The 27,723-nt window shown below is 43.1% G+C and overlaps 1 protein-coding gene across 3 annotated transcripts; it reads right to left on the reverse strand.

Moving 5' to 3' along the window:
- On the reverse strand, positions 1 to 26,260 carry PARVG (parvin gamma). 3 transcript variants are annotated; one of them, XM_075051833.1, is made up of 14 exons: positions 26,009 to 26,260; positions 25,838 to 25,909; positions 20,056 to 20,157; positions 19,499 to 19,563; positions 15,247 to 15,349; positions 14,065 to 14,205; positions 13,528 to 13,643; positions 11,429 to 11,484; positions 10,511 to 10,533; positions 8,445 to 8,506; positions 8,263 to 8,331; positions 6,982 to 7,083; positions 3,184 to 3,256; positions 1 to 1,313 (listed from the first exon to the last, which is right to left on the reverse strand). In XM_075051833.1, exons 3-14 carry the CDS (start codon positions 20,132 to 20,134, stop codon positions 1,234 to 1,236), a joined length of 969 nt encoding a protein of 322 aa, XP_074907934.1. In that variant the 5' UTR covers positions 20,135 to 20,157; positions 25,838 to 25,909; positions 26,009 to 26,260; the 3' UTR covers positions 1 to 1,233. The 3 variants fall into 3 exon arrangements, with proteins under 3 accessions (XP_074907934.1, XP_074907935.1, XP_074907932.1); XM_075051834.1 differs by lacking the exon at positions 25,838 to 25,909 and having other exon boundaries at positions 20,056 to 20,149; XM_075051831.1 differs by lacking the exon at positions 25,838 to 25,909 and having other exon boundaries at positions 26,009 to 26,259.
- Between the last annotated feature and the right edge of the window lie 1,463 nt (positions 26,261 to 27,723).

Here is a 27,723-nt window from a genome sequence, read left to right on the forward strand (position 1 = left end):
AGTCAAAATAATATCAAAACATCTTTTTTTTTATTAATTAGATCTCAAGCTTATGCAACACAAATATGACATAATTTTAAGGTCAAGGGAGTTTAGGGAGGTTTTGAAGGAGCTCTGATTTAAAACCCCTGAGAAAGACCAAGGGTGACAGCTAAAATAAATTGCGGCCAGCCTCTCGGGCACCCAGAGGGAGCTGCTGGAATGCCTGCGGATGGTCCCCGGACAAATTCACCTCAGAGAGTCTCGGAGGAGTTTGAGAGTCCCCACAGCACGAGTATCCCGTCAGAAGTGGCAGAAGCTCAGAGTTTCGCTACTCCCGCCCTTGACGGCCTCTACTTCTACCAGCTGCAGAGGAAGCCAGCACGTATCCACCTCTTACCGGAGAGAAAGCGTGGTTGTCCTAGTCGCTCGTATAACCTGCTTTACACAGGATTCGGCATCCCCGCTAGTCAGACTTTACATTAGGGCTGCAACAGGCTGGAGCTGGCCACAGTTTGGCATTAGCTTAGCAAGGAAATAAGGGCAACTTGCCACAGCTGGGCCGGAGATGCCTCTGTCACTGCACAGTCTGACGCCAGCATGTTATTCTGGGTCCCTTTTCCATATTCGAGCAGGCAAATGGTGAAATTTTTATCAAACACTTGATAAGTTCAGATTTCATTTCAGCTACCTATTCATTTGGCGCCCAGTCCACATCCTCTTGTGTGACAACAGCTGGCCACCTGTGTAAAGAAGGTTTTGAACTTGAGCTTCGAGTGTGTCTGCAGTCTTCCCAGAGACGCCGTGGTGGGTCTTTCACCTCTCTAGTTTTCAGAATGAATCAGAAGCAGGGAACTGGGGAGGCTGCAATAACAGCTTCCAAAATCATCTCCAGAAGCAAAGAATCCACAGTCCAGAATAAACACACATTGCACTTCTTTGCATCATTAGGACAGCTAAGAGAGAACAAGAGACAGGGCTGGAGCAAGAGCTACAGCCACAGAATGACACAGTACACGGGCCCTGGACACACACATGCTTACAGTTATTCAGGCGGTGTATGTGCAACCTTGCATGAATACGTACTTGCATATACAATGTTAATACAGCAAGTGCCGAACACAAGTGCACGCACACAAACAGTGGCAAACAGAGCTGGGAATCCAAAAATCAGACCCTGACACACTGTGGGGAGGGGGGGCAAACAAGCAGAAAAAAAAAAAGTCCAAGCTCTTGAGATCTTGGCCTTGCTCTTCATGTTTCTTTGGTCTTGTATTTGGAATACAAACAATACAGAATCCGCATTATAGTCTTCATATCTCCATTCACAATATCTGTGGATACACAAGAAACCACAAAACCAGATGGGAAGTATTAGCAAGAGACTGCAACTGCCAAAGATAATCCTCCACCTTTCCCCAATTATAACGTGAACTTAGACAATCTAATTGTAACAAGAAGCAATACAGGAACTACAGAGCTAGCAAATTATTTATTTATTAAATGAACTTAAGGAAAAGGGACTTTCACTGCACTACCTTGCTGGAAGACAGGATAAATAATGCATAGTAAGAAACAATTCTTCCCTAGCAGACAACAGAGTAGATAATTTAATAGGACTTTACAGCTTTAGTTTTTTCTGATTCTCCTATGGCAGGAATCATGTTGAGAATTACCTGACACTATTTTTTGGTTGTAATGATTACATCGTGTTTTGCTGCTGTTGGCTGTTTTCTTTTTTTTCATTTAGTTTTCAGCTTCCGTGTTCTTGGCTAAACAAACTGCACTTGTATTTAATAATTGCAATGGAAGAGGCTAACTGATTTAGAGGGTTTACTGTTCTTCTTACAGTGCTGTAAATCACCATGAGAAAGACTAACAATGAAACACTAGTAAATGAGATCCTTGAACAGTCTAAATACTGTAGCTGTAATAAGTACCCCTAAATCATACTAAACTCAATCACTGGCTGAGGATTTTCTCAATGAAGCTAAAGGACCTGCAGATGTTGGCACCAGTATTTCTTATATTGATCAACTCTGTATTTGAGGCAGTGCAGGATAGCCAGAGGGAAGGAAAGCAAGCATGGGTTTAACTCCTTTCCTACAAAAGGTGAATCTCAGCATGGAGACCTGAGCCCACGCGGAGTACTCTTTTCAAAGTTAACATAAATAGCTTTCCGAACTCCCAGCTCTATGCAACATGGCAAAAGCCCACAATTCATGCATGCCTGTCATGCAAACTCCCAACACCATCAAAGCAGTAGTGGAAAAGGAAAACAAAAGAAAAAACAAAGAAAAGTCCTAAATTGTATCCTTCTGTCTCCATGATGCCATGGGTTATGTACTAAACACATGCAACCACTTGCTTATGAATAACTAACAGGGGAAGAGAGAATGCTTTCTATTTTTAATAAAGATTTGATTTCCTTATTCAACAACAAGCTTTTGATGTGCAAGGGGTCAGGCTAAGCAGTCACAGCACCATTCATTAATGTAGCCACATCCCTCATCCCACCAGGAGCTGGTCAAAAATTTTTCTGTGGAGCAGTTTTTAATTGTAAAATTGGACTCATCCACAGGAAATTTTTTTTTTGTGGTGGGGCAAGAGAGAGGAACATGCACGTACATTGACTCAGCAATGAAAGCATTCACTTGGATGTAGGAGATCAAGATTCAGCTCCCAGGTCTGAACCAGGCTGAACAGCAACTTAAAACGTATTAACTTCACATCCAGCGGACTGACCCACCAGCTCTTCTGGGCTTGAATAGAGCAGTCAGTGTTTCTGATTTTCAGGACATATTCTGCAAGGTATCTTTCCACATGAAACAAGCTTGTTTTTAACACACTAAAACTTGTTATGAGATAGGAAAAAAACTTTCCCTCCAGCTCAGCTGCTGTAGTTTCCCTCAGAGCTGCCACTGTTTTAAATCTTTAACAAATACTGACTTACTAAACAGTTTAAGTTTAGTGTAAAGTTACTAAACTTGTAACAATCCAACATTTTTAGTATAGAAATAAAGATTGTTCAAAACAATTCTCAGCTTCATTGCTATTCATTCTGAATGAGGAGCTATGGGGCAGCCATATAATGAAATGTGCCAGTGTCAGACTGCAGAACTTACTTTCTTCAAGGACCCTAACTTTTGCTAAGCCAGGATATTAGCAGTTCTATTCCAGACAAGTATGCATGTCATGACTCACCTTCAGAGTTCACAGAAAAATTCAGGAGACCTCCATCTGCCAGCAAGTCCAATGCAAGGTTAACATTGTGAAGCTGTTGATGAGACAGAGAGATATCAATATAACAGAAAATATTTTCCACCCAATGGTGCAGTGGCCAGCAGGTTTTAAAAAGTATTTCTCTAGTAGCTGAAGATACTGATTGATAAATATGTACTCATATTCATCTCCTTAGTTTTGATGGAGTGCTCTTCAGAATTTCTACCAATTATCATATAAAATTAGATGTAAAATCCATCTCCAACAAAACATATCCCATGAGGTAGAAGAATGCATTTATTTAAAGACAGGCCTTGCATGTGAAAGTCTTGTGTTAATGGATGTTTCCAAGGGGAAAACACGCTGGATCTAGTAGATGCATGAAGTTTATTTCTATTTTTTTTTAACAATGCCCATATGCTTACCACATTTGGAACAAACAAAAAATACGTAAGGAAAAAGGTCTCTCTATTTCATTCAGAGTTACAAAGATTGGAAATCTTCTGATCAGCTATATTTGTGAACTAGAAGTTTATGGTTTAACATATAAAGATGTCTATACACAATAACAGTAGTGGTGATATCCTTAATATTACTCATGAGAAATTAAGCACATGTCTATGAATGAAGGGTGGGGTTTTTTCTGGTTTTTCTCACTGTTTTTTCCTCTCCCCCATATAAAAGCAGCATCACATGCATATACAGTAGTCATGAATGAATTTTTAAAGTAATATAACATCCCATTACTAGCTTTTAACAGCTTAAGGGCAGTTGTTTACTTGGCTGGTAATTAGCAAGCTCCCTTCCTCCAATGAAGTAACAAGATCTGAACGAACTTCAAATTGTCTCTTCGCACATTCCTTAGGCTACTGAGCAATTTTTCCTTCGGGAGCCACATCGGAACTGCTGCCGTGCTGTTCCCTATTATCTTCTGACAATAAGCACAGAGGCCCCTCACGCATAAGCCAAGCAAAAACCGTGTGCTCTGAAGTGAAGCAATAGATTTATGTTTTACCTGGTTCTCTGGTTTACAAGTAACTGAGACTGACAGTTTGGATTCAGGCTTGTTTTCTTCCTCTGACAGTCAGCAGCCAGGAGAGCTTAAGCTCATACAGATCTAAACAATTTTCTGATTGGAATGAATAAATCAAACGTTCCTTAATGAACCAGCATAGGTAAAAGGGGCACATTTCCCTCTCTGTAATGTGTATGAGATTTGCAAGGAACAATAACATGCAGATTTCAAAACAAATCTTCAGACGGAAATACTGATCACTGCCAAAGAAAGGCAACCTAGAAAAATAAGTTGTTTCATCCAGCTGTGCTTCCACACTCAAAAGACCTGGACAATTCTCCAGGATTTACAACCGGACAGAGGTCAGGACATGTGGGGTATTTCAGCTCTGGGCGTGTTTTGGCAAAAGTACCAAGTTCACCCAAATTTGATAAGCACAGGGGCCCTCCTTCATCATCTTCTTCATCTCCTGACTGCACAAAGTTCACCCCTAATTTCAGCCTGACCTATTTTGTGATTATATTCTTTGTCTCAGAATACACATCTTTCTATACACATGAACACCCAGAGCTGGACTTTCTTTACAGTTACTTGTAAACCTCATTTTTTGGTAATAAACACCCAAAAAACCTGCAACAAACCTACCCACATGCAGTGTTGTCTTCTTACACCTGTAGGTGGGTCACCTCCCAAATTTCTGCTCCTGCTTTCTTCACCCCTCCCGTCCCTCTAACACGGGTTCCTGCCCTCCCTATTTCTTGTTTCTATTTTCTCCTCAGTATCACTGTTTCCATCCCAATTTCCCCTCCTTGCAATTCACGAAGTGTACGTACCAGCTTTGAACCACAAGCTTTCAGCTTGAATGAAAGTTGATCCACCGCACCGATCATAACGGTGTGTGCAGTTGTCATCATTTTTATAACATAAATGATGTGTTTTAAATCTCAGCAAAGGTTACATTTTCATACCTTACTGTACCAATTAACGTCTAAAATGACAGGGAGTTAGAAAGCACAGGGGAATTGAAAGACGTATTTTATGTACAAATGACAGTTGAACTATGGTCCCTCAATATTTTTAGTTACGTTGTCATCCCACTTTTCATCTTGTAATGAACATCAGAGGAGAAACAAATGGTAAATACCGCTTTGGCAAATTGTTCAACGGTAAGTCCAGTACTTGCAAGTAACTTTGCTAAAATGAAATGACTAGGATGTAGAGAATTGTACTGAACCAGTACCCAACCCCATTACATTCTTCTCTGAGGCCAGTGACCAGCACATGCAGGGTAAAATCTAGAAAGTCTGAGCTCTGATTTGTACCTGAAATGTAGGGGTATCTTGTTTTTGAAAGAGATCTGTGAGGCTTGAATAGGGCTGATCCAAAAAGAAAAAGGTTATCTATGAAATTTTAAATTAAAAAAAATTCAGTGACTTCCTCTGAAAAAAGTTAACGGAAATACTAAAAATTTATTTCCAAGTCAATGGATCAGAGCAAACAATTTTGAAAACTGAGTGGAGGAGAAAGGGAAGAAAAACAACTGCAAGGAAATGCTTTGATTTTGTTTGATTCAACCCTTCAAAATATATTTTCCCCATTCTCAATCATCTTGGATCAAAAAAAAATCTGAATTTTCCTAATACCTTAAACAGTCATCAACAGTCAGCAATGAATTTTTGACAAAATTTAAACCTAGGTCTCAGACAATCGTGCTTTTAAATATTTTGATGGAAAGCTCCACAGGAATAGTTATTAATTAATACAAGACCTCTGAGAATTTTCATTACAAATGAATATTGCCTACGGATATTAACTGTGGTGAGGTCAGGAATCGGACGACAGCCTCGTTGGTCTGGGGAAGCTGTAACGCAAACCACGCCAGAGGAGAGATTTCCTTCTCAGGCAGCAATCAAGCAAAAAGGATCTGACACGTTTCACCTTCAGAGATCTAACTGAATGTAACCCAGGAAAAACAGCTACCGTTTCAAGATTTTCAGAGCTGTTCAGTGACCCAAATGAAAAATCCCTACCCACACCAGAGCCAATTTGAAAATATCTCAAATATCTCAAAATATCTCAGCATCCTAGGTCTGTGGAGGAGGCGTTTACACCAGCAGCCCTGCACACGCTACCTTCTGGCTGATGCCACCTCCTTCTTCTAAAGCACTGATGAAATCTGCCTGGTAGAGGTTGAAAAAGGTGTGGAGCAAGTCTGGCTGGGTAGGTTACAGCTCCCAGCCTTGGGGGAGGAAAAGATGTAAATTCTCAAGAGCTTCCTAAGCATAAAGGGGGCCTTCAAAATCTTCTGGTCATGTCTTGGTTAAGGTATATTTTTAGGACAGCGTAAGGAAACCTATAGGGATCCAGTTCTGCTATGTAAAAGGTGTCATCCACTTTAAAATGCTGTTTGCAGGACAGACTTCTAGGGAGATAGCATACCAATTCCTCACCACACAGACTCTGGATTTTACCAGAAGGCTTCAGAAGCATGTATCTGCCAAATAAATGCAAGCAACAATAGCTTGCCTCCCATAACATAATAATTAATTTTGAAGAAGGCATCAACCTGTTCCAGGGTATTTTAACAGCATCGAGTACCTGCATTTGTACTGTCCCAAACCACTCTCCTGCAAACACTGTGCATGCATATGACTTCATATGCAGCAGCAGTTAAAGCAAGAGGCAAAGCTCTTCACTGACATGGAAGCATTAAATACACAAGATGTTTGAAGCCTCAAGCTCTAAGTAATTAAATAACAACCTACCATCTCCGTGGTGCCGGCTGGAGTCAGGAAGAAATCCCTTAAATTCAGAAAGTAACCCTCCAGTTGTCCAATTAAGAGCAGTAAGATAACTCCATCTGCAAACTAGATGAAGAATGATCTGAGTATTATTTATTATGCTGGCTTTTAGTAAATTACTCCGATAAATGCCTTTCTAGCGATAAAGGAATTTAAATGGTACTCTGGCAAGCAGACAGCCTAATGACTCAGCTCCCTCAACCTCTTCTACAGTGAACTTCGTATTTAGTTACATAAGGCTCCCAAGTTCATAATAGTGAAAATATGACCTTGTAAGAGGACAGCTATTAAAACAAACTATTCCAGATGTGCAGAGACTTCAGACGACCACAAGCGACAAACGCACAACTATAAATAAAAGAAAACTGTGCCCAGCGCCCGAGATTTATGAGAAAACACTTGCAAAGCTTCCTTTCTCACAGTTGCCCACCAGGAAAACCCAGAAGAGCACCGGAGCACAGCTCCGCTTTTCGTCTGCGCGACATACATCGCAGGGACTGCCACTGCACCAAGGTTTTGAACGCCTGGAGCGACGCAAGAGCTGCGGGCTGCGTTCTGCGTGGGTGGCTGCAGAAGCAGGGAATGAGAAAGCTGGGAGGGACGTCCCCGGGCTCGTTGCTCATCCGTTGCTGGCTCCCTGGAGAGGTGCGGGAGGGTGCTGGAGCCCCCCAGCTCCGCACCAGCCGTCGGCTGCCCTCCCTGGGGGCAGCAGCAGCAGAGGAGGACGGCAGAGGTACAGTTGTGCCTCCCTTTGCCGGCGCCTGGAGAGGTGATCCCAAGGTGCCTAATGAGCGCTTCTTCTGCTAATTCACGGGCTCTAAGGAAGGTCGGTGTTCAGAGGGTGGGACTTTGAAATGCAATGAAAATCAGGCCTTCCTACCGTGAAGCAAATCCAGCATTAAAAATCACTAAGCACCAGCAATCAGCTTGGCTTGCGGTTTAATTTTCAGAACACCCTTATTTCCATCCTGACAGAAAGAGCATCTACAAGAGTTGGGCAGACTCCGAAAATTACTCCCTGTAGCATTATGAGGGCAGGATTCAATACAAAGCTGTATTTTTTCATTACTTATTAGCTTCAGAAACTTCGGAAACTGAAGCCCGGTTTCTTAACCTGAAGCTAGAAATAATTGTTACGTTGCCAAGTTTCAAATTCCTACAACAAAAAGGAGGAATCCTAATGGTGAGAGGAAACGCTCAAATGGCTGAAAAAACATGGTTAACATGCAGCTTAGAGCAGGGTACCTGAGATTCGATGTCTTTCACATTTAATCCCAATTTTCCAACATGCTGGTTGACAAATTGCAAAAATACCTAAAGAAAACAGAAGGGGAGGAGAGGGTGGAAGAAAAGGGAACTTTTTTCAGTGAAGTCATGAATTATGCTTTACCTTACAAATTTTGATGTCTATTAAAAAAGTAAATCACCTTTTTTACAGCATCCAGTTTATCTGGAGCACGGCTAAATAATTCATCAAAGGCATCATCTTCTGTATCAAAACAAAATTAATTGCTGTTATTTGGAATAACTGTCAGATCAGAGGTTTAAAGTGGCTCCAGGAGGAGAAAGGTGTTCATACCTTATAAGCCAAGGAGGAAAAAAGTCACAGGGAGACAGGGAAAAATCCTGCTTTTCTATTTATCAGAGGACGGGGTGACAGGCTTCCCTTCAGCCTGACTACATCAGAGAAAACAATTTACTTCATCCAGCTCTGTGATTTTCGCCTGCAGAGGTTCTCAAGATTTGTGCTCACCAGTGTGAGCAATGGCTAAGTTTCGCATGTCTACAGTTTCTTTTCAGTTACCTTTTTTTTAACTCTGAACCTCTGGGATAAAATATTGTAAGCAGAGAAGAAGAGCTATACATTTTACTGCTCTCCCCCAACATTAATATCAGTTACATCAAACTTGCAGAAAAACAGCCCCCTTCCTTCAAAAAAACACAAACTAGATACTGGGTTTGGAGATGCTGCCCTTCCTCCGAAAATTCACGGACCTCAAAAATGACCAGTGCTGCCATCCAGTTTAAAGGCAGGCACTGAGCCGGTGCTAGCAAATCTGCACCAGAGAACTAGCACAAATTTAAAGATTTCCAAGGAAATATGATTCATCGAGGCCCTTGTGAACGCCCCCCCTCACCTCCATTTTCAGCCCAGGTTTGACAAGAGCAGGATACAGCTCCTCATGGTCACCTGGCCGCAAGACCGCTCTGGTTCAAGCATGAGCAAACCATTTGAAACACCCTTAAAAATCAAGGGCACTCTGGCAGCAGAAAATGGAGAAACAGTTTCTACAGTGCAGGAAAGCAAAGGCAGCTCTGCTTAAGGAAGATTCCTCCCAAAAGCCAGCAACAGAGAATCCTCCACTGTGAAAGGGTTTCCTCAGGCTTCTCCATCCTCCCTGCTAGGGGGTTGCTGCAGGAGCAGTGTCAGGGAACCGGTGAATCCATCAAACAAATCACTGAGCCACAGTTTGAAACCTGCAACGGTCTCGCAAACTAGAGAGCCCTCTTCTGGAGCCACGCTTCGGGATTTCTCTCTTTGTTAAGCAAGCTGTGTCAAAAATAGACAGAGAAAGCATTTTGAAGAGTGAAATGCAGATTTCTCTTTCCAGCAGAATCAGCCCACTGGAAGAAACACCTAATTACAGGGTTGGGTTTGGGGGTTGGTTTGGGGTTTTTTTGTTTGTTTGTCTTGTTTCGTTTTTAACAATTTCAGCCCACACTAGAGGCCACTCAGTGGAATAAGTGATAAATATGTATTAAATGATATAGTTTGCACCTCTGCAAAGGGTGAAAATGCTAGCATAAAGGGCAGAGCAGAGAATTAAAAAGGTTGCATTGATTCATTGGGGATGCAACGTGCTCCTTTGGAGCAAGGAAGAGCAGCTCACACTGAAGCCTGAGGAGTGCCCAGACCTTCTGCAGGCTCTGCCCACGTGGACATTTTTCACCTCAGGTGTTTCACAGCCCTCAAAAACCCTAAGGGTAAAATCTTGGGGGTTGTTAGTTTTACTGAGCTGCCATCCATAGCCAAGCACCAATAGATTTCAAAATCTTGTTTGCAAACTGCAGAAAGGAAACTACATTGAAACTGGTAGCAACAAGAAGCACAATTCTCAAGTCGTTATGCTCATAAATAGTTCCAGCAGTGAATGAGGTCAATACGTAAATCCAAGACATGGGTTGTCCCTCAGCCAGGTCTTCTCTGTTGGGTTATCAACCCACTCTATCATTTCTTGTCTCACCTCCCATCTGTTGCCTGTAGCCCACGGGCAAAGTGACCACCCAATTTCCAAACTATATATCAACTTCCAACTGATACGAACAGACAGTAACAGAAGACATTTGGAGAAAAACACTAGGAGAAATCCATGAATCTCCATTAACTCTAGTGGGAGCATACCAATTTTATCAAGTGGTAAAAACGGATCAGAATGTGGTGTATAATAGCACATAATAGTGAAACACTGAGGTTGGCAATGCCAGTACTTACTTGACTGCGCTTCTAAATTCTCCCTGAAAGTGCAATAAAAAGCAAGAATTGGAAAAAGCATTCAGCAGAACTAATGTTATTCACAAGAAAAGCTTATCTGGGCCATCAGCTGTCTTGTAAAGCAGGAGATAGAGTACAAAGTGCCATTAACTCTACATCAGAGTGACTTTCCAACAGACATTTTTAAGTACACTATATATCTGTATAGGGTCTTGGAAGTATATGAGATTTTAACTGTCCCGCAGACTAACGAACATTTATTTTATAAGCACAATCCATAATATCCTCTTCCAATAAGCTGCTCATGATATTAGAGTTTGAAGATGTTCTAGCATATAAAAGATGAAGTAGGAAAACCTATTTCTAGTTCTTGAAATGATGTCCACATTTTCTGCATATATCAAAGGTATCCTACTACTTAACTCCTTTAATAATGACAGTACCTCACAAACTCAGCAAGCTCAAACCTTTCTTTCACAGTGAAATAAGAACTGATTCTTTTCCCTTTATTTAATGACACAATAGCAATAAATTCCAAGTAGATTTAAACCACTGTGGCTTTAGGAAATTTCCAGTTTAGTCTGGAACAGGCAGATTTACAGTACTCAATTTTTGTTATTATATTTGTTATTATATTCCATGGCAATGACAAACACTAAGCCTCAGAAATGGTCATACCCATTATTTTACTGAAGTTTACATAAAGAGTAAAGAAAGGTATTATACCACAATACCAAATCTGAAGAGGAAAAAAAAAAAAAAGGAAAGAAATCAGAGGAACAGTTTGCATGCATACGCATGCCTGGGTTTACACTCTTTGTCATCATCATGATCCCAGCTATTTTTTCTAAGGGGGAAAACACCCACAATATTTCCTTTCTGATTGACAGTGTAAAAACCAGATATATCCCCTCTTACTTGTTTTCTGTGATATATTCCACCGCATTTGCCGTCTTTAATCCTCTGGAGGTGTTCTGTTGAAAGGACAATAAATATTTTTGGTTTTGTTACACACAAAAAATCCATAAGCATTAATGAGGCTTTCATGACCTGTTCGCTGTCTTAAATGATTACCAGAGGGTATTTATTCAAGAAGTCCAGTGCAATTAGTACAGGCACTTTGAGACATTGCTGCTCCCTTCTGCTCTCTTTGCTCTTCAACCAGAAGTTACCTACTTCCCCATCAGAGGAAGCCAAAGGAGAAGCACGTGGTCCCTCCGCTGGTGAAGTTCAAAGGCTGGCATGTTCACCCGAGACTTGATGAATGCATCGAGCTGCTTTGGGCAGGCAAGGATTTCCTTGTGCACTTCACTGCATTAAGGACTCTTCAGTTTTACAGCACTGGAGGTGGTCACTGCTGCCTTATAATAACCTCACGCCACGGCCTGCCACCCATTGATGAATCCCCCCTGCAGAGGACTTAGGTTTGGTGGGTTGCTTAGATTTAGGTTGGCAATTCTTACTATTTCTGAAGCCACCTGGGATCTTTGCTTATGTCCTTGTATCCTTGTTCCTCTATATAAATCTTAGTACTCCACAAAACATCAAAAGAACACTGCTTCCACCCAACTGGCAGTCTGAAGAGATAGGAGAGGATGGGCATGCCTGCTGCTTTATTCAGGCACCTGGCAAACATCTCCTATGACAGAAAAGTCTTTGGTGTTTGCCACTCTCCCCTTTTAGGCAGTGAAAAGCACAGCCCGTTCACATACTGAGTCAACTCCTCTGGGTCAACTCATCGCTGAAGAAGAGCACAGCCAGCCCCAATGGGGCAAAGGCAGGTCCTTCCTGCAGCACGTGTCGCGGAAGGGCCAGGCCTTCTCTGGTCTCCTTTGGGCTTCCCCAACGTTTCCCCTTTCCTGCCCTTGAGCCCTCTTCTGAGCTGTGCCTTCGCGGGCTTTCCTCACTTTTGACCTAATGATTACCGTTCCCATCGGGGGTGTTGATTTCTCCTGCGGGGAATCAGCTCCCCACCACAACCCCACTATCTCCATTCCCTCTCCTCTCTCTCCCAGGGTGAACGGCCCTTTCCGATGCTGCAGTTTCGCAGATAACCCCTCCCGATTTCTGCGCGGCTGAGGCGCTCGCAGCCCCATTAGGCACTAGATGGAGGGCCGCTCTCCTCAGAGTCTGGGTTGTCACCGATCAGACCCGCACGACAGGAGCGTGGGCAGCAACGCACAGTTTGGACTCCCATTAGATACCGGAGAGACCACTCCTCTGTCGAAGCGTTCAGCTGCGACGGGGCCACAACGGCTACCTTTGCAGAACCAAGCCCCAGAAGAAGCTGTCCCTCCAGGACACTTAAACCTCCTAAAGTGACAGACGTAGCTCCAGGGCACGCTTCGCTTCAGTTCCAGTTAGGATCCTCCAAAGAGGGAAGAGCACTAGGTCACGCCATACAGACCGTGTGCTGGGCTCCCAACACCACTGAATCGCAAACCCTCTGTTAAAACTGTAACACAGGGGTGCTAATTTTTGCAACTATATCCCAAATTGCAGGATATTTGATGTTCTCCCAAAGTCCCGGCATTGACTTTAAGAAACAAATAGAGAAAGAAAGCATGTAGATCTCAGCTTGTAGAGAAAAATTACAAAACGTGACCCCAATGGAAGGGGAGTAGAAAATCCCTTCCCCTAAAGAAATAAATCCTCAGCATTGAACCAGCATCACAATTTATGTGTGCAGGCTTCTATTCTAAAACACTTAGAGATAGTAACAGCAGAATTTCTTCTTCTTTACAGAGATTAATAGCTGTTGTCAGTTTGGACCATTCCTTTTTTTTGATCAAGGAGAAAAAACAGCATAGTGTTTCTACCCTTTTAAAGATACAACATCTGAACTGAGAACAAAATGATGGTCTAGTCCAGCAAACTCAGAAATTAAAAGGCCCAGTTCACAGAAAATACAAGTATCTCTTTCACAGTTGTACACACATTTCCCCCTAATTCTAAGCAAATTAGTCTTGTGAAAGGTCTCCAGGATCTACTGTAACAAATACTGAAACTATAATTACCTCAATGGTGATTGTTTCCACTTGAACATTTGGAGGCATGGCCAGGTTGGGTTTGAAGTGCTTTGCTATTGCAACCAGAAGATGCAGTGTGCTCAGCAAGTCCTTTGCCAAGATAGCTATTCCACATAAAGAAAGAAAACAACATTTAGTATGCAAAACAAGTAAGCCTCACTAAAATGTCATGAATTCTCCCTGTGTAGAGGATCCCAAAGTCATGGAGGGCCATAACACATGTAGGACATCAGATTGGGGTTTATATAATATCACAATTCAGCAATACCACACCTTAAAAGTCCTTTTTGTGAGACAGATTCACAGATGCTGAGGGCTGTTAAGTGGTCCACAAGCCACACACCCAGAGGATGCAGCTTGCATGACCCAGTCACGGTTAGGTATTGCTGTCTCACTTCTGATTCAACTGATAATTGAAAACAGGTTGTTTAATTACTGTTCTGGCACCCCTTTGCCTCCAAGCAGCTTTATAGCAGAGGAAGCCCTGTGATGGATAATTTTCTCCAATTTCACTTCTGCACCTACATTCCACACTCCATTTCAGCTGACTTTCTTCCAGTTGCAAACACTTAGCCACAGCTTCCAGAATCACAGAGAGTTTCTGTCGCTGCTTTTTTTCTGTTAATGCAATCTTGTCAACATCCAACTTGAGAGATCCTAGGTTTTCTGTGACAGAGAGTCCATAGGAAGGAGAAGGATGTATTTTAACACCATTATAGGAAAAAAATAAATCAGAAACGTAAAATGACAGCAAAGCACGCAAAGTCTTGTTTTAAATATTTGATACCACTTAATAGCTTCCACAGACCCACATCCCACAGCTGTATGCCTTGTTAAACTCCCGCGCTGTCTGAAAGCCTCAGTAAAATCAGTGAAGCTCTGCAAAAGGGAGAGGACTCAAGTCATTCCTTGCTGCATCATCCCCCACCCTAACACTCCACATTCCTCTTTTCCTAGTGGAAGCTATGGGAACCCAATGAGTGAATCTTTCCTGTAGGTAGTGTACAAAGGCATTATCAACTTACATATATAGAAGAAATCCCAGCTCATTGCTTAGGCAAGTAAACTACGAAAATAAGCCAATCCTGCTCATGCTGTTTCCCTCAGCCTTGGTGAAAAGGAGACAAGATTTGAAAGACATTCCCAAAAAGAGTGACAGGGGAAAGAAAAATGAAGTAGGGACAGGAGAGATGGAGAAATAGAAATAGACCAACAGGCTGTTCCAAGAGGTGACATCTTTATACAACCATTTCATAGTATAGAAAGCCTCTTAGATTTTCATCAGTTCCAGTTCCAGCCCAGTGCTTTAGACCTAGAACTTTTTAATTTTTTTTTAAAAGCAGGGAAACATATAAATTATAGTGCTGATTCCACTATATGCTGCTTCATAAGCTCCTGGCTTATAAAGCCTTCCTTCCCTTCAGAGGCACTGTAATTTCACACTTCAAAGTTAACCTTTTTATTATGTTAACTAGCAGGTAAAAAGACTTTCTTAGAAGAAAAATAATTATATAAAACCAATAGCAGATCATCATGCATTTGTTCAGAATTGCAGTTATCACAGATGGTTCACAGTGCAGTACCTTCTCCGTTAGCGAGAAGCAAGACTCCAGCAGATCACTGCTACTGCAATTTGTGAGGTTTATTCTCTGATCTGGAAGTTCCTCCATGATGTGTTTGTGAGCTAAACTCAAAGCAGCAGCTTACCCAAAAGATGATGAAGTACCAGCCCATCATACAGATCTTCTTCCAGACTTTTAACTACTATGTGTTCCTCTTTCAGAGTTGTGTTAATCCAGTCAATCAATAACTGTGGAGGAAAACAAAGCAGCTGGCAATTACATTCTTGTTGTTTAGACAGTATAGCACTCAGTGCTATATTGTGTTTCACCTTTCTCTTTAGTCCCTTATCTTGGTTTGCTTTCAACCTCCACTTCCTTTGTGCTTTGTGGTTGTTTTTTAAAGGGAAGTTAAGTATCAGTTCTCCCTAATTTTCAAGTGAAATAGACATCTCACAAGTTATATTCCTATGAATTTTGTAGAAATAATTATACAGGTGGATAGACAGACCCTATTCCCACTTCCATCACAGAAAAGGCTACAGAGTACACTTCCCAACTCCTGACTTCATTAGACATCACAGAATTCACACAAATTCAACTGTCAGACAAAAGTTTGTTAGAAAAGAGGCTGCAGTCATTCTGTTGGTTGTTCCTTATAGTCATTCATGTTACTAGCCCTCCTCCCTTTCCTATTTGTGTTTTCTTTTTCTTTCTGCAATTTTATACTAATTGCTCTCCAAACACCTTTTCAGGGGGAAAAAAAGCATTTTGTTTATTTTGCTATCTTGTGTGGCAGTCCTCCTGTGGCGGGTTGACCCTGGCTGGATGCCAGGTGCCCACCAAAGCCGTTCTGTCACTCCCCCGCTGCCCTTAGCTGGACAGGGAAGAGAAAATATAACAAAGGGCTTGTGGGTCGAGATAAGGACAGGGAGAGATCACTCACCAATTACTGTCACGGGCAAAATGGACTCAACTTGGGGAAAATTAACTCAATTTATTACCAATCAACCAGAGTAGGGTAATGAGAAATAAAACCAAATCTCAGAACACCTTCCCTCCACCCCTCCCTTCTTCCTGGGCACAACTTCACTCCCGGATTCTCTACCTAACCCCCCTAGCAGCGCAGGGGGACGGGGTATGGGGTTTACAGTCAATTCATCACGCGTTATCTCTGCCAGTTCATCCTCTTCAGGGGCAAGACTCATCTCACTCTTCCCCTGCTCCAGCGTGGGGTCCCACCCACGGGAGACAGTCCTCCATGAACTTCTCCAACGTGGGTCCTTTCCATGGTATGCAGTCCTTCAGGAGCACAGTGCTCCAGTGTGGATCCCCCACGGGGTCACAAGTCCTGCCAGAAAACCTGCTCCAGCGTGGGCTCCTCTCTCCACAGATCTGCAGGTCCTGCCAGGAGCCTGCTCCAGTGCGGGGTTCCCACGGGGTCACAGCCTCCTTTGGGCATCCATCTGCTCTGGCGTGGGGTTCTCCCCGGGCTGCAGGTGGATATCTGCTCCACCATGGACCTCCATGGGCTGCAGGGGGACAGCCTGCCTCACCACGGTCTTCCTCACCACAGGCTGCAGGGGAATCTCTGCTCCGGCGCCTGGAGCATCTCCTTCCCCTCCTTCTTCACTGACCTGGGGGTCTGCAGGGTTGTTGCTCTTACATGTTCTCACTCCTCTCTCCGGCTGCCGTTTCTGTGCCTCCTGCAACTTTTTTCCTTCTTAAATCTGTTACCCCAGAGGCAGTACCTTGGTCGCTGATGGGCTCAGCCTTGGCCAGCAGTGGATCCGTCTTGGAGCCAGCTGGCATTGGCTTTATCAGATATAGGGGAAGCTTCCAGCAGCTTCTCACAGAAGCCACCCTTGTAACTCCCCCGCTACCAGAATCTTGCCACACAAACCTAATACACCTCCCATCGCCCTTTCCAATATCCTTCCTGCATTTGCAAGGGGAAGCTGCTCAGGAAGCCAAGGGCTGGCTACAACTGGAAAGGAACCACGTTCCCAGTTACATCCCTTGGCCCTGCAGCCCCTTCCTTCAGCACTGTGCTCCTACACAGGAGACCAAAGGAGCCCCTCAGCACTTCCCCAAGCACGTGTTTTATCCACATATGTGGATAGAAAGGGAAGATAACCTGCTGAAGCAGAACTGCAAAGCAGAAGCCCCAGCTGGCTGTTAACAAGAACCTCTGGCAAGAGGGATGCGTATTGCTTGTATTGCTATTATTGCTACAAGTGAGTGTCTGGAGTTTGTTGTCTGGATAATATCCTTCTCACTTGCAGTAAGCAGAGAAGAAAATTCAGAGCAGATCCCTGTAAGTTAGCCAACATTAACAAAAATGTAAAAAGAAGTTTGAAAAAAAAGAAATATGACCAAGATGCTTGAAACCACACAAGAAACAAAAATGCCTGGCGCTGGCACTTGCCTGAACTGAGAAGCTGTCAAAGTGTTTGTAATATACTTCCTCAGCTAAGAAGTAAGAAGAATTTTCTAGAGCAGAAAGCTGTGCTCCTCAGCTAATGCTTGCAGGTTAAGACCTGGCAATGCTTTAGATGTGTGAGGGATAGAGTGGAACCCCAAACACAGCGGTACAACCAGATGGAAGTCAGAAAAGCAGAAGGTACCGCTGAGTACAGATCTATAAGATCCCTCATTTGCTATCTCGGCTCCCAACAGCCACATCCCCAGCCTGCAGCTCACACACCTCTGCTTTCAGATCAGCTGCTGGGGCCCCGCTCAGCTGCAGAGCAGGGCGTTGTGTCTAAAAATGAGTAAATAGGGAAAGGAGAAAAGGAGTACTTCAAGAAGTTTGCTACTGGCTTTCAGATGTAACCGTCTTCTATTTTACATGCAGTTCGGTATTTATAGTAACTATAGAGAGCCATTTCACATTCCTTAGTTCCCCAAGACCACCTCAAAATGAAAGTGTAGCGGAACAGAGTCTTTCTCCCAAGCAAGTTTCTTTGCTTCCCTTATTCCTCCCTTGAAGATCCCTTCTTGTCCCATCCCATCCCCATCCCAATCTGTTCTCTAGAGGAGCCATGAACTCTTAAGATTAAGGTGGCAATCAGTGGCATCCATGGGCACCCAGACAACTGCTTCCCTTGGGACCCAATTTCCACCTCCTCATCATCCAAAGAAAAGAAATTAGACGGTAAAGGACATTGTTTCAGAAGTGTCTGATGGGAAATGGATTAAGCACTGAAGCTCACAGAAATCTTCATAAACTGAGGAAAGCTCTTCATTTTTGGCAGTTTGGAAAGAACAAATTCAGTGTCGCTGTAGGCAACATAATTGCATTTTGCAGCACCACCTTTCAGATTTTCTCTTTTTTATAAAGACATTGTGAAAGCCTGACACAAAACCTAAATCTTTTTGATCAAATGTGCACGAAGGTTTAAGAAAACGTAATATAGAAACGTATGTATTGATGGATTTATGAATGCCATATAATACACACATCAGCACGTAGCCTAAGCTGGTTTTCATAATATTTATAACAATTTTAGTGCCTCCATAATGTAAGAAGTGCTGGTCTCATAAGAGACATGCCACTTTTCTTCCAGGACATTTCAGTATGCTAGCCTTCCCCTGGGCTGCACCATTAAACACTGTGATTGAATGCACAGGAGAGATTTTGAAAATTACTTGGAAATAAAGTACTTTCCCATGAAATAGGATTAATCTTTCACAGTTACCTGAAGCATATAATGTACCATACAACAACTTGGAAGCTTTTCTCCTGAATTCTGGGTGACTTGCCTACCCTTCATCCCTTCTCCCTCTGCTCTCTGCTATCGTCAGGCTGCATCGCAGCTGAGCCAGCTGCCGCCGGAGGTAGAAGACAAGACAGAAGACTGTTGCAAATCAGCACAGCAATCCTAAAACTTGTTATCATGGGATCAGGGCAGCAAACTTGCACGTACCCGAACATCTCTCTTTAGTTACAGCAAATGCTGACGTGGGTTTGCTTTTGGTCACAGTCCACTGTTCCAGCTGGACTCTATTGCTATTTTACACTGTCATTACAATGAAGTAGCAACTGGGTACTTCTGGTGTGGCTCATCCACACTTCCCAAGTTAGGAGAGGTATCATATAAGAAGAAACTCAGTTTTTAAATCTACACTTCACTTTACACAGGGCAGTGACCACTCTTGGGTGATGCAGGCATTTGAAGCTTGGACTTATTCGGCCCCAGCCATCCTGGCGCTGCGCTTAAGCAAAAGCTCTGGTTTACTTGTGTGGAGCCCAAGTGCCAAAAGCACAGCTCCTCCCCATCCACAGAGAGTGGGGGACTGCGGCCAAAGTGCTGGGTAATTTACAGGGCTGAGCATTAACACAACAGGGTAAAACAACTTGCGGTGAGGGTTAAACAATACAGTAAAAGAAATGCTACCAGTTTTAATTCTTCCAATTTGGGATTGTTGCTTGAGGTCGGTTTTATGATTTTCTTCTTCTCACCTATGAAAGGAAGCAAACAAGATCCATTACAATGATCAGGTATGACTAATGCAAGTTTGCTGTAAAGTCTGCTATCAGTTTAATATTACTCAGCGCCACTAACTGCCGTATGTAGAAACACTGTCATTTTTTATTTTAACTGATTCCTTATGAGCAAGAAAATGGTATAACAGACTATTAAGACTGCTTCAATGTAATTCAAACCAGTAAAATCTAGATGGACAATCCTGGAAAGAGGAAAACAAACTTGGTCAGATCCTTACGTGTGAAATTTAAATATCATTTACAGAACCAGTTAGAATTTGTGTTGCTTCTTCATGATCTGCCTCTAGAGGGTCTGCACCCAACTTACACGTATAGAGCTTACTCACTGCTGATCAAACCATGGGACCACTGCTGAAAAATATGTGATCCATTTGTAGTGCACATTTTCTGTTTGGTTCTTCAGGTCATTCTTTGGACCTTTTCTGTCCTCGTTCATAAAGTACATACCTTGAGCTATGACATTTTCAGCTAGGAATTGATTAAGTCCAGCAGGCTGTGTAAACACATTTAAAAAGTCTGGATCCATTGTCTTTTCTCACTCCTGGTAAACTGGTAAAAAATACAGGAGGAAAAGGAACATGAGAAAAGGCATGTAAAGATCAAAATTAGTGCTAAGAAGAAAGCAAACAAACAAACAAACAAACTGAAGAGGATTTTTTTAGTTACTATGTCATGACTGGTGGATTGCTTTTTAAAAAAAATCTGAAAATGTATTTAAATGTGTGTAAAGAAAAAGAAGTTGAAAAGAACTTTCCTTTTTCTATTAGTCATCAAAATGTAGGAAAAAAGCCCTGAAGCACTAAAACTTGCCTTAATTCCATCTAATTTGGTTTCACCTGAATTAGATTAGTAAAATCCTATTTCAACTGAAATGAAAAAGTTTTCAGTTCCTAGGTATCAATGGATATCTGCTATAAAAATGACCAATACCTAAGAAGTATTAAATCAAGAATACAGTAGTTAAGTTACAGAGACAAGTTTATAAATATGAACAGTTTCCTTTATTAGACCAGCTGGTAGAGCTGTGGGGAAACAATGACAGGCTTCTGAGTAGACAATCCCATCTCCCTGTTAGATTAAGTTGCATGGCTTCTCAAAGATTTTTTTACTTTAAACACAGACTGGAAAACGACTTTCCTTCCCAACCCAGATGTCCTCAAATGAAAGCAGAATGATGATAAACAACACAGTGGTGAAAATACCTTGCCAACAAACACAAAACCATGGGCAAGGTTTTCCAAAACAGCTAAGAGTCATGTTGGAGGGCAGCAGAAGTCAGAGAAAAGCACGGGGTTGTCGGAGCTGGGTGGAGAGGCTGCACAGCCATCTATACATGCTGTCCTACCAAACACCAGCTGAAGTTCATCTCTATCACCGGCAACTATCTACGAATAAGAAGCTGGCTCTTCTAGAAGCTGTGACTCAAACCACAGTGCAAGTGGAGACGAGTCCGATTTTTTAACCATGGGTATGTAATGCTGCATAGGCAGACAACACAAAAGATAAGAGCCAGGCTCTACAGGCAGCTTACGTAGTAGGAAATGTCCAGTTTTAAGTGCTTGTTTTTGCAATCTTAATGTTTGCGTAACGGTTTTTCAGTCAAGTCCACAAAAAAAATAGGGTGCTTTAGCTTGGCAAAGACTAAAACTCAATAAAAAGTTACAGATAGTAGAATCTGAATAGTCTCTCTTACAAACTTTATTGTAGAATCATAAAATCATTTAGGTTGGGAAAGACCCTTAAGATCATCAAGTCCAACCATACACCTAGCACTGCCAAGTCCACCACTAAACCATGTCCCCAAGTGCCGCGTCCACACGTCTTTTAAATACCTCCAGGGATGGTGACTCAACCACTTCCCTGGGCAGCCTGTTCCAATGCTTGACAGCCCTTTCAGTGAAGAAATTTTTCCTAATGTCCTATCTAAACCTCCCCTGGCGCAACTTGAGGCCATTTCCTCTTGTCCTATCACTTGTTACTTGGGGAAAGCGACTGACACCCCCTCACCGCAACCTCCTTTCAGGTGTTTGTAGAGAGTGATAAGGTCTCCCCTCAGCCTCCTTTTCTCCAGCCTAAACACCCCCAGCTCCCTCAGCTGCTCCTCATAAGACTTGTGCTCCAGGCCCCTCACCAACCTGGTTGCCCTTCTCTGGACACGCTCCAGCACCTCCATGTCTTTCTTGTGGTGAGGGGCCCAAAACTGAACACAGGACTCGAGGTGCGGCCTCACCAGTGCCCAGTACAGGGGGACAATCACTTCCCTGCTCCTGCCGGCCACACCATTTCTGATACAGGCCAGGATGCCGTTGGCCGCCTTGGCCACCCGGACACACTGCTGGCTCATATCCAGCCGGCTGTCAACCAGCACCCCCAGGTCTTTCTCTGCCAGGCAGCTTTCCAGCCACTCTTCCCCAAGCTGCATGGGGTTGTTGTGTCCCAAGTGCAGGACCCGGCACTGAGCCTTGCTGAACCTCATACAGTTGGCCTTGGCCCATCGATCCAGCCTGTCCAGATCCCTCTGTAGAGCCTTCCTGCCCTCAAGTAGATCAACACTCCCTCCCAGCTCGGTGTCATCTGCAAACTTAGTGAGAGTGCACTCGATCCCCCCATCCAGATCATTAATAAAGACATTAAAGAGAACTGGCCCCTAAACTGAGCCCTGGGGAACACCACTTGTGACCAGCTGCCAACTGGATTTAACTCCATTCACCATAACACTTTGCACCCAGCCATCCAGCCATGCAAGAAGATGGCTCTTTATTAAACCAAATGTATGTTGATTTGAGTGCAAGAAATTGGAGTTATATACTGCAACTGTTCAAATAAATGGTTGCCTGCAGAGGTGAAGGGAACTACAGAAGGATCACGGTTCTCCGTCCTGGACAGTCATGGCAGCATACGGTTTGTGTCACGGCAGCATCTGTACTAGCATGAGTAAGAGATCCCACCTTTCCTGACAGTCCTAAAATCTATGAAAGCCAGAGCAGAGGAGACAACATGATGATCAGGAAGACTTTTTACACTCCTCTGAATCATCGAATCCCAGCTGCTGCTGGACGCAGGGTACCCGCTGGGATGGACGGCTGCTCTGCTCTCTAATTGGGAGCGCTACCTGTTTGTGGATGGGGAATGCTCTCCCTCCTCTCTGAAGTTCAATGCTGCAGGGCTGCTGTAGGAGAGGGGAGGCTGACTCTTTTTGTTCTTTTTTAGCAGAAAGCAAGATGCCCTATGTTAGAGGTTCACACAAGATGTCTACCCAAGATGCCCGTATTAGGAGCTCCGTCTATCAAGGCTCCCTATGTAATGAGTGGACATGGCACCTTTAAAGAGCAATCCAGAACATTTAAATGAGAGTCTAGCCCTGGCTTTGTATTTTTCAGTTACCACCTCCATTCTGTTACCAAAGAGACAGTCTCAGCTGCTACCACTGGTGCCTGAAGTGAGATGCTATGATGACCCAGCCCTATAAGCACAGTGGAGCAAGGCAGTTGCTGCAAATGCTGTTGCACAGTGCCCATAGAACATCTCCAAGGTGACATTCATCTCCTTGATAGCTTTATATGCCAAACACCATGGTGCTGCTCGGCAGGATCTCTCTCACATATTTATTAAAGGCTCCAGTCAAAGTGCATTATGAACACGTATTTCAACATGGATTTTGTCAAGCCAAGAATATTGGTAGAAAATAGCAATTGGATGCTTTTGCACATCAGTCTAGTATAACAAATTAGGTACAAAATTCCCAGCAAGCCGCTAGGGTAAAGGGTCACGAGCGAATTAGTTTCATTATGGTGGCTGCAAAACTGAATGCTGTCTCTAAAAAGCTGCTTGGTAAAATAAGATAGGAGAAATTGAGTCATTTCGTACCTAAGGAACAACTGAACTATCTGAGTTAAGACTGCCCAGATGAAATTAACTGAGAGATAAAAGTTAATATGGAGCAACCTAAGGACAACTTACTTTTAATTATGTTTCTGACAGTTGTTATCGCTTGGGAAGTTCTGCTCGTAAGCCTTCCGCAATCATCTGTGTAAACCACCATTTAAATTAACTCAGCTTTGCTGCAACGCTCAACTTGTGTATCTCTTACATTTCCTTTGACTATTTACACACCAAAGTGACGTGTACTGCCTGCCACAGCCTTGGTCTCTGTTTGGCCAAGGAACCCAAATATCGGAAGCCAGTCTTTAAAATTTGGTAGCCTGTAGGAAAGGGCCTGAAATTAAGAATTTGCAACAGTGTAAGTTAATATCCTTTAAGGCCTCAGTCCTGTGTGTCCTACTCTGAGCATTAAAGTTGCTATACTGGGTAAGACTAGCTCGCCTGGTGTCCAAGTGCCTTACAGCACCCAAAAGCAGAAGCTTAGGGGAAAAAAAACCAAACCATAAGCAGAGCGAGCATTAACAGATACTTCCCTAAAACACTTCCAACAGCCTGCAGCTCAGCCTTCCTAAATCAAAATTGGGGTCCTGGTAATTAGAAGCTGTCAACACATTTACTTCCCATTCACCCCTTGAATACCAGTGTCTCCCACCACTGACAGTGAGGAGCCGGAGAGCTGCCCTTACCCTGCGTGAAGCACCACCTCCTGCCGCTTGCTCTCATCTGCCACCTGGCAGCTTCCCCTGAAGGTCCCCACTACGTACAGTGCAAAGGAGATCAACGGGTTCGCATTCTTCACGTCACTGTGTTACTACCCCATGTTACTACTGTCCTACTATCCTACACCCTTGACAGTCATCTCTTTCCGAAACTGAGGAAGCACAGCCTACATCTTAGTCGTCCTTCACAGGGAAACCCACTCCGTAGTACCTTTGACCATCCCAGTCGCCCTTTTCTGAACGCTCTCCAGCGCTACCACGGCCCTTTTTAAGTGCTGGGAACCAGATCTGCACAGATTTAAGGAGCTGCACTACAACCTCTCTTTGTTCCCTGCGTTGTTCTCCATTCCTCTCCTCCTCATTCCCAACACTGTTTGCTTTTTTGATGACTGCTGAGTATCAAGCTGACACTAATGGAACTATCTATTATATCCCCAAGATCTTAGTCCTGAATAGCAACACTCCGCTCAGAGCCCATCATTTATCTGGAGAGCTAGTATTTTTTTTTCCCCCATGTGTTTCACTTCACATTTACCTACATTGATTTCCGTCAGCCATTTCAGAGCCTGAGAACTGTAGTTCCTTAGCATTTAACAGACTCATTGCTTATTACTAATAATTAGCATTCACGAGCAGTCCTTCTTGTGACAAGTTTCATTTCTGTGAGGCTTGATCCTAGACAGCAGTCTTTCAGAGAATAACTTACTGCAGAAACAACCTAAGATGGAACATGACTGGGTTGGGACTCCTTCTTGGGGTTAGCCATTTAATGAGAAATAGGAAGGGATGGAAGATTTGTTTCTCGCATGCAAGCTTCAACGTTTGCTGCAACCAGCTTCTGCAGCCCATTGTTCAAATTTGCCGTTCAGAGTTGTGACTGACATGCTGGTTTTTCCAGCCTTCATCCTCTTGCATGCACTATTTATCAGTACTTGCAGAACAGATATTGTAGGAGACAGCAGCTTGAATACTGATTGCAGAGGTATTTCACGATGGCATTTTAAAATAAAACTGAAGCTTAATTATTGACTATTCAAACGAAATGGCATAATTTGATCCTTCATTCTCTGTTACTGAGACAACATCATAGATATTACAGGCTTGTCCGTTTTAAAGTCAAGGAATGTTTTATTTCTCCTCTGTCACCTGCTGAGGCAGCCAACAATTTTTCTTAGGCCAAGAGCTAGACTACTGCACAACACTGCAATGCCACAACTACGGACAGGTAAAACAACTAATTCTCCAACTGGGTCATACCAGCTCACTTTTCCTCCACGAGTCTTCACACAGTCTGGCTCCCATATATCTCTGATACACGATACAAAGCATTAATGAGCTACCAGTGGTCTCTGGCATACAAACTAGCTGTAGAATATACACAAGGCTCTTACTGATGTTACCAAATTGTTTCAACTGTTTTATTTCCTGTTTGAAAACACAAAAGCCCTACTCCGCATTACCTTACACACATTTCCTAGGAACAGTTGTCTAAATAGATCACAAAAAGGAGGGAACAAAAACCAAGTGGGAATGTTAATAGTAATATTTCTGCCTACAGAAAACTAGAATTAAAAAATAAATAAGAAAAAAAAAGAGAATATGCATTGTGTGCCCAGTTTAAAACTTACTTTTACTTCCTTGTTTAGTACCAGACCTTTCAAGAGCCATTTTTGCTCATTAGCATCAGAAGAGATGTCATCCTAGCAAGAAGAATACATGTGGACACAGAAAGTCTTACAGTTAAAAAAAAAAAAAAAAAATTAAAAAAAGCACCCAAAAGTCCTTTTTCCCAAACTTACCTGTCTCTCCTTCAGTAATTCTCCAGAAGCTCTTCCAAGATCTTCTCACAGCAAGCGCAATGAAATTTTTGGGGAGAGGGGACTGACCCCCAGGCTCAGAGCGTCCTGCGCCGAAGCCGCAGCCTCCCATGCGGGGCAGCACAAAGCCCACAGAGTATGTGAGCGGGAAGTCGTGCCGCGCGGTACTGACTACTCTTAAAAACGAAACCACAGTCATATCCGGAACTTAATTGTCTATGTGCTTGGTCCCTGCTGGAGACTAAAATAAACAGAAATACAAATGCAGGAAACATGCAACCCCACAACTCCTGAAATACCAGCAAGTATTAGAAAGGTATGATCATTCTTCCACGGTACTGCATGGCGTGATTGTTTGCTAGTCTGCGTCTGGGGCAACTCACGGTGCACTTCTATTATTATATGCAAGGAAAAACAGCCAACCACAGACAAAATCGTCATGCTACATTACACCTTTTACTCATGGTCCTTTGAACATTTGATAAAGCACATCAGCACCACTCTACGTACCTGGTAGAAGGTGAAACCTAGGCAGAAGATTAACTCATTTGTCTTTAGAGAGCTGGTTAGCCACATCAGGGCCCAAAATGCTCATCCGAGACAAGAGTTATCTCCACTTGGCAGTGCTGCTGCTCTTCTTTCCCTTTTCCATCATTGATTAATGAGGGAAAGCTCCCTACAGCAACCGCTTTCCCTGGACATTTCCTTCAGGTACCAGTTACACTCATTAACTCTTCCGGAAAGCAATAGCAACTCTACAGTCCTCCATGAAATCCCCGAATGAGACAGTAGACAGCCACACTAATTAAGCTGGTCTGTTTTAACGCTCTTAAGGGACTGACTCCTGTGTTTAGCTCCATGCCATAGACACGAACGGATAGTTTGGCATGAGCTAAATGGGATAAAGGTAAGTGGGTTGAAAACAGATTTTCAGCTGCCATGAATTCTTAGTAACTAAGAAAGTAACCCAAAATCCTTAATCAAAGGGCAAACTTAACTGTATTTTCTAATCAGATAACAAACACAACAATACATCAAACTAGCAAAGACGCAGAGTACCTTCTTACCTACACAGAAGTGCATGCCACAGCCTACAAATACAGTAAGTAAAAAACAAAAGAAAGGTATAGTTGAAGATGCTATTGGGAACTTTGGACAAATCAATTTCCTATCAGCAGGCAGAGGGACCAGGAAGAATTAAACATTGGGAAATCCATCTGTAATTACTGGGTCTCTCCCTGCTTCAACTGGCAACTCAAATTACTTCTTTCTTGAAAGCCTCATTCACAATACAGCGGGTCAGTGCTAAAAGATCAAGTCTAAAACACATGATGGACAAGCATCTTTTTTTGTCCAAAACCTGTTGTTGCCACCAGTGCATGAAGTACCCAGTCTTCTGTAGAACAGCGCTACTAAATTCTGTATCAGCCTCATTTGATTTCATGCCCATCTCCCCCCACTCCCTGAGTCTTTCTGTACATTCCCAAAGCACACCTCATGCACACCCCCCCACACACACATACCTGGCCCTCACATAAAAATAGCCACTGCAGAACAATTCAAGGAATCAACAGCACTCCCACCAATAACAAGTTCTGATAATGCATTTTCCTGCTTCTCCGCACAGCCTTGCTTTATTGGAGAGCCACTCTATGCTCTCTCCATACCAGAGCGAAGGGAAGCACACAGGCATTTTC

This window comes from Buteo buteo, chromosome 19 (genome assembly GCF_964188355.1).
Source record: "Buteo buteo chromosome 19, bButBut1.hap1.1, whole genome shotgun sequence".
NCBI lineage: Eukaryota > Metazoa > Chordata > Aves > Accipitriformes > Accipitridae > Buteo > Buteo buteo.

Excerpts from the sequence above, each read along its gene's own strand:
- PARVG (XM_075051834.1), bottom strand. The coding sequence starts at position 20,134 with ATGGATCCAGACTTTTTAAATGTGTTTACACAGCCTGCTGGACTTAAT. Across the intron at positions 15,350-19,498 it reads AATTGGAAGAATTAAAACTG|TTATTGATTGACTGGATTAA; the intron begins GTAGCATTTCTT and ends TTTCCTCCACAG. Across the intron at positions 10,534-11,428 it reads GAATATATCACAGAAAACAA|GGAGAATTTAGAAGCGCAGT; the intron begins GTAAGAGGGGAT and ends TTGCACTTTCAG.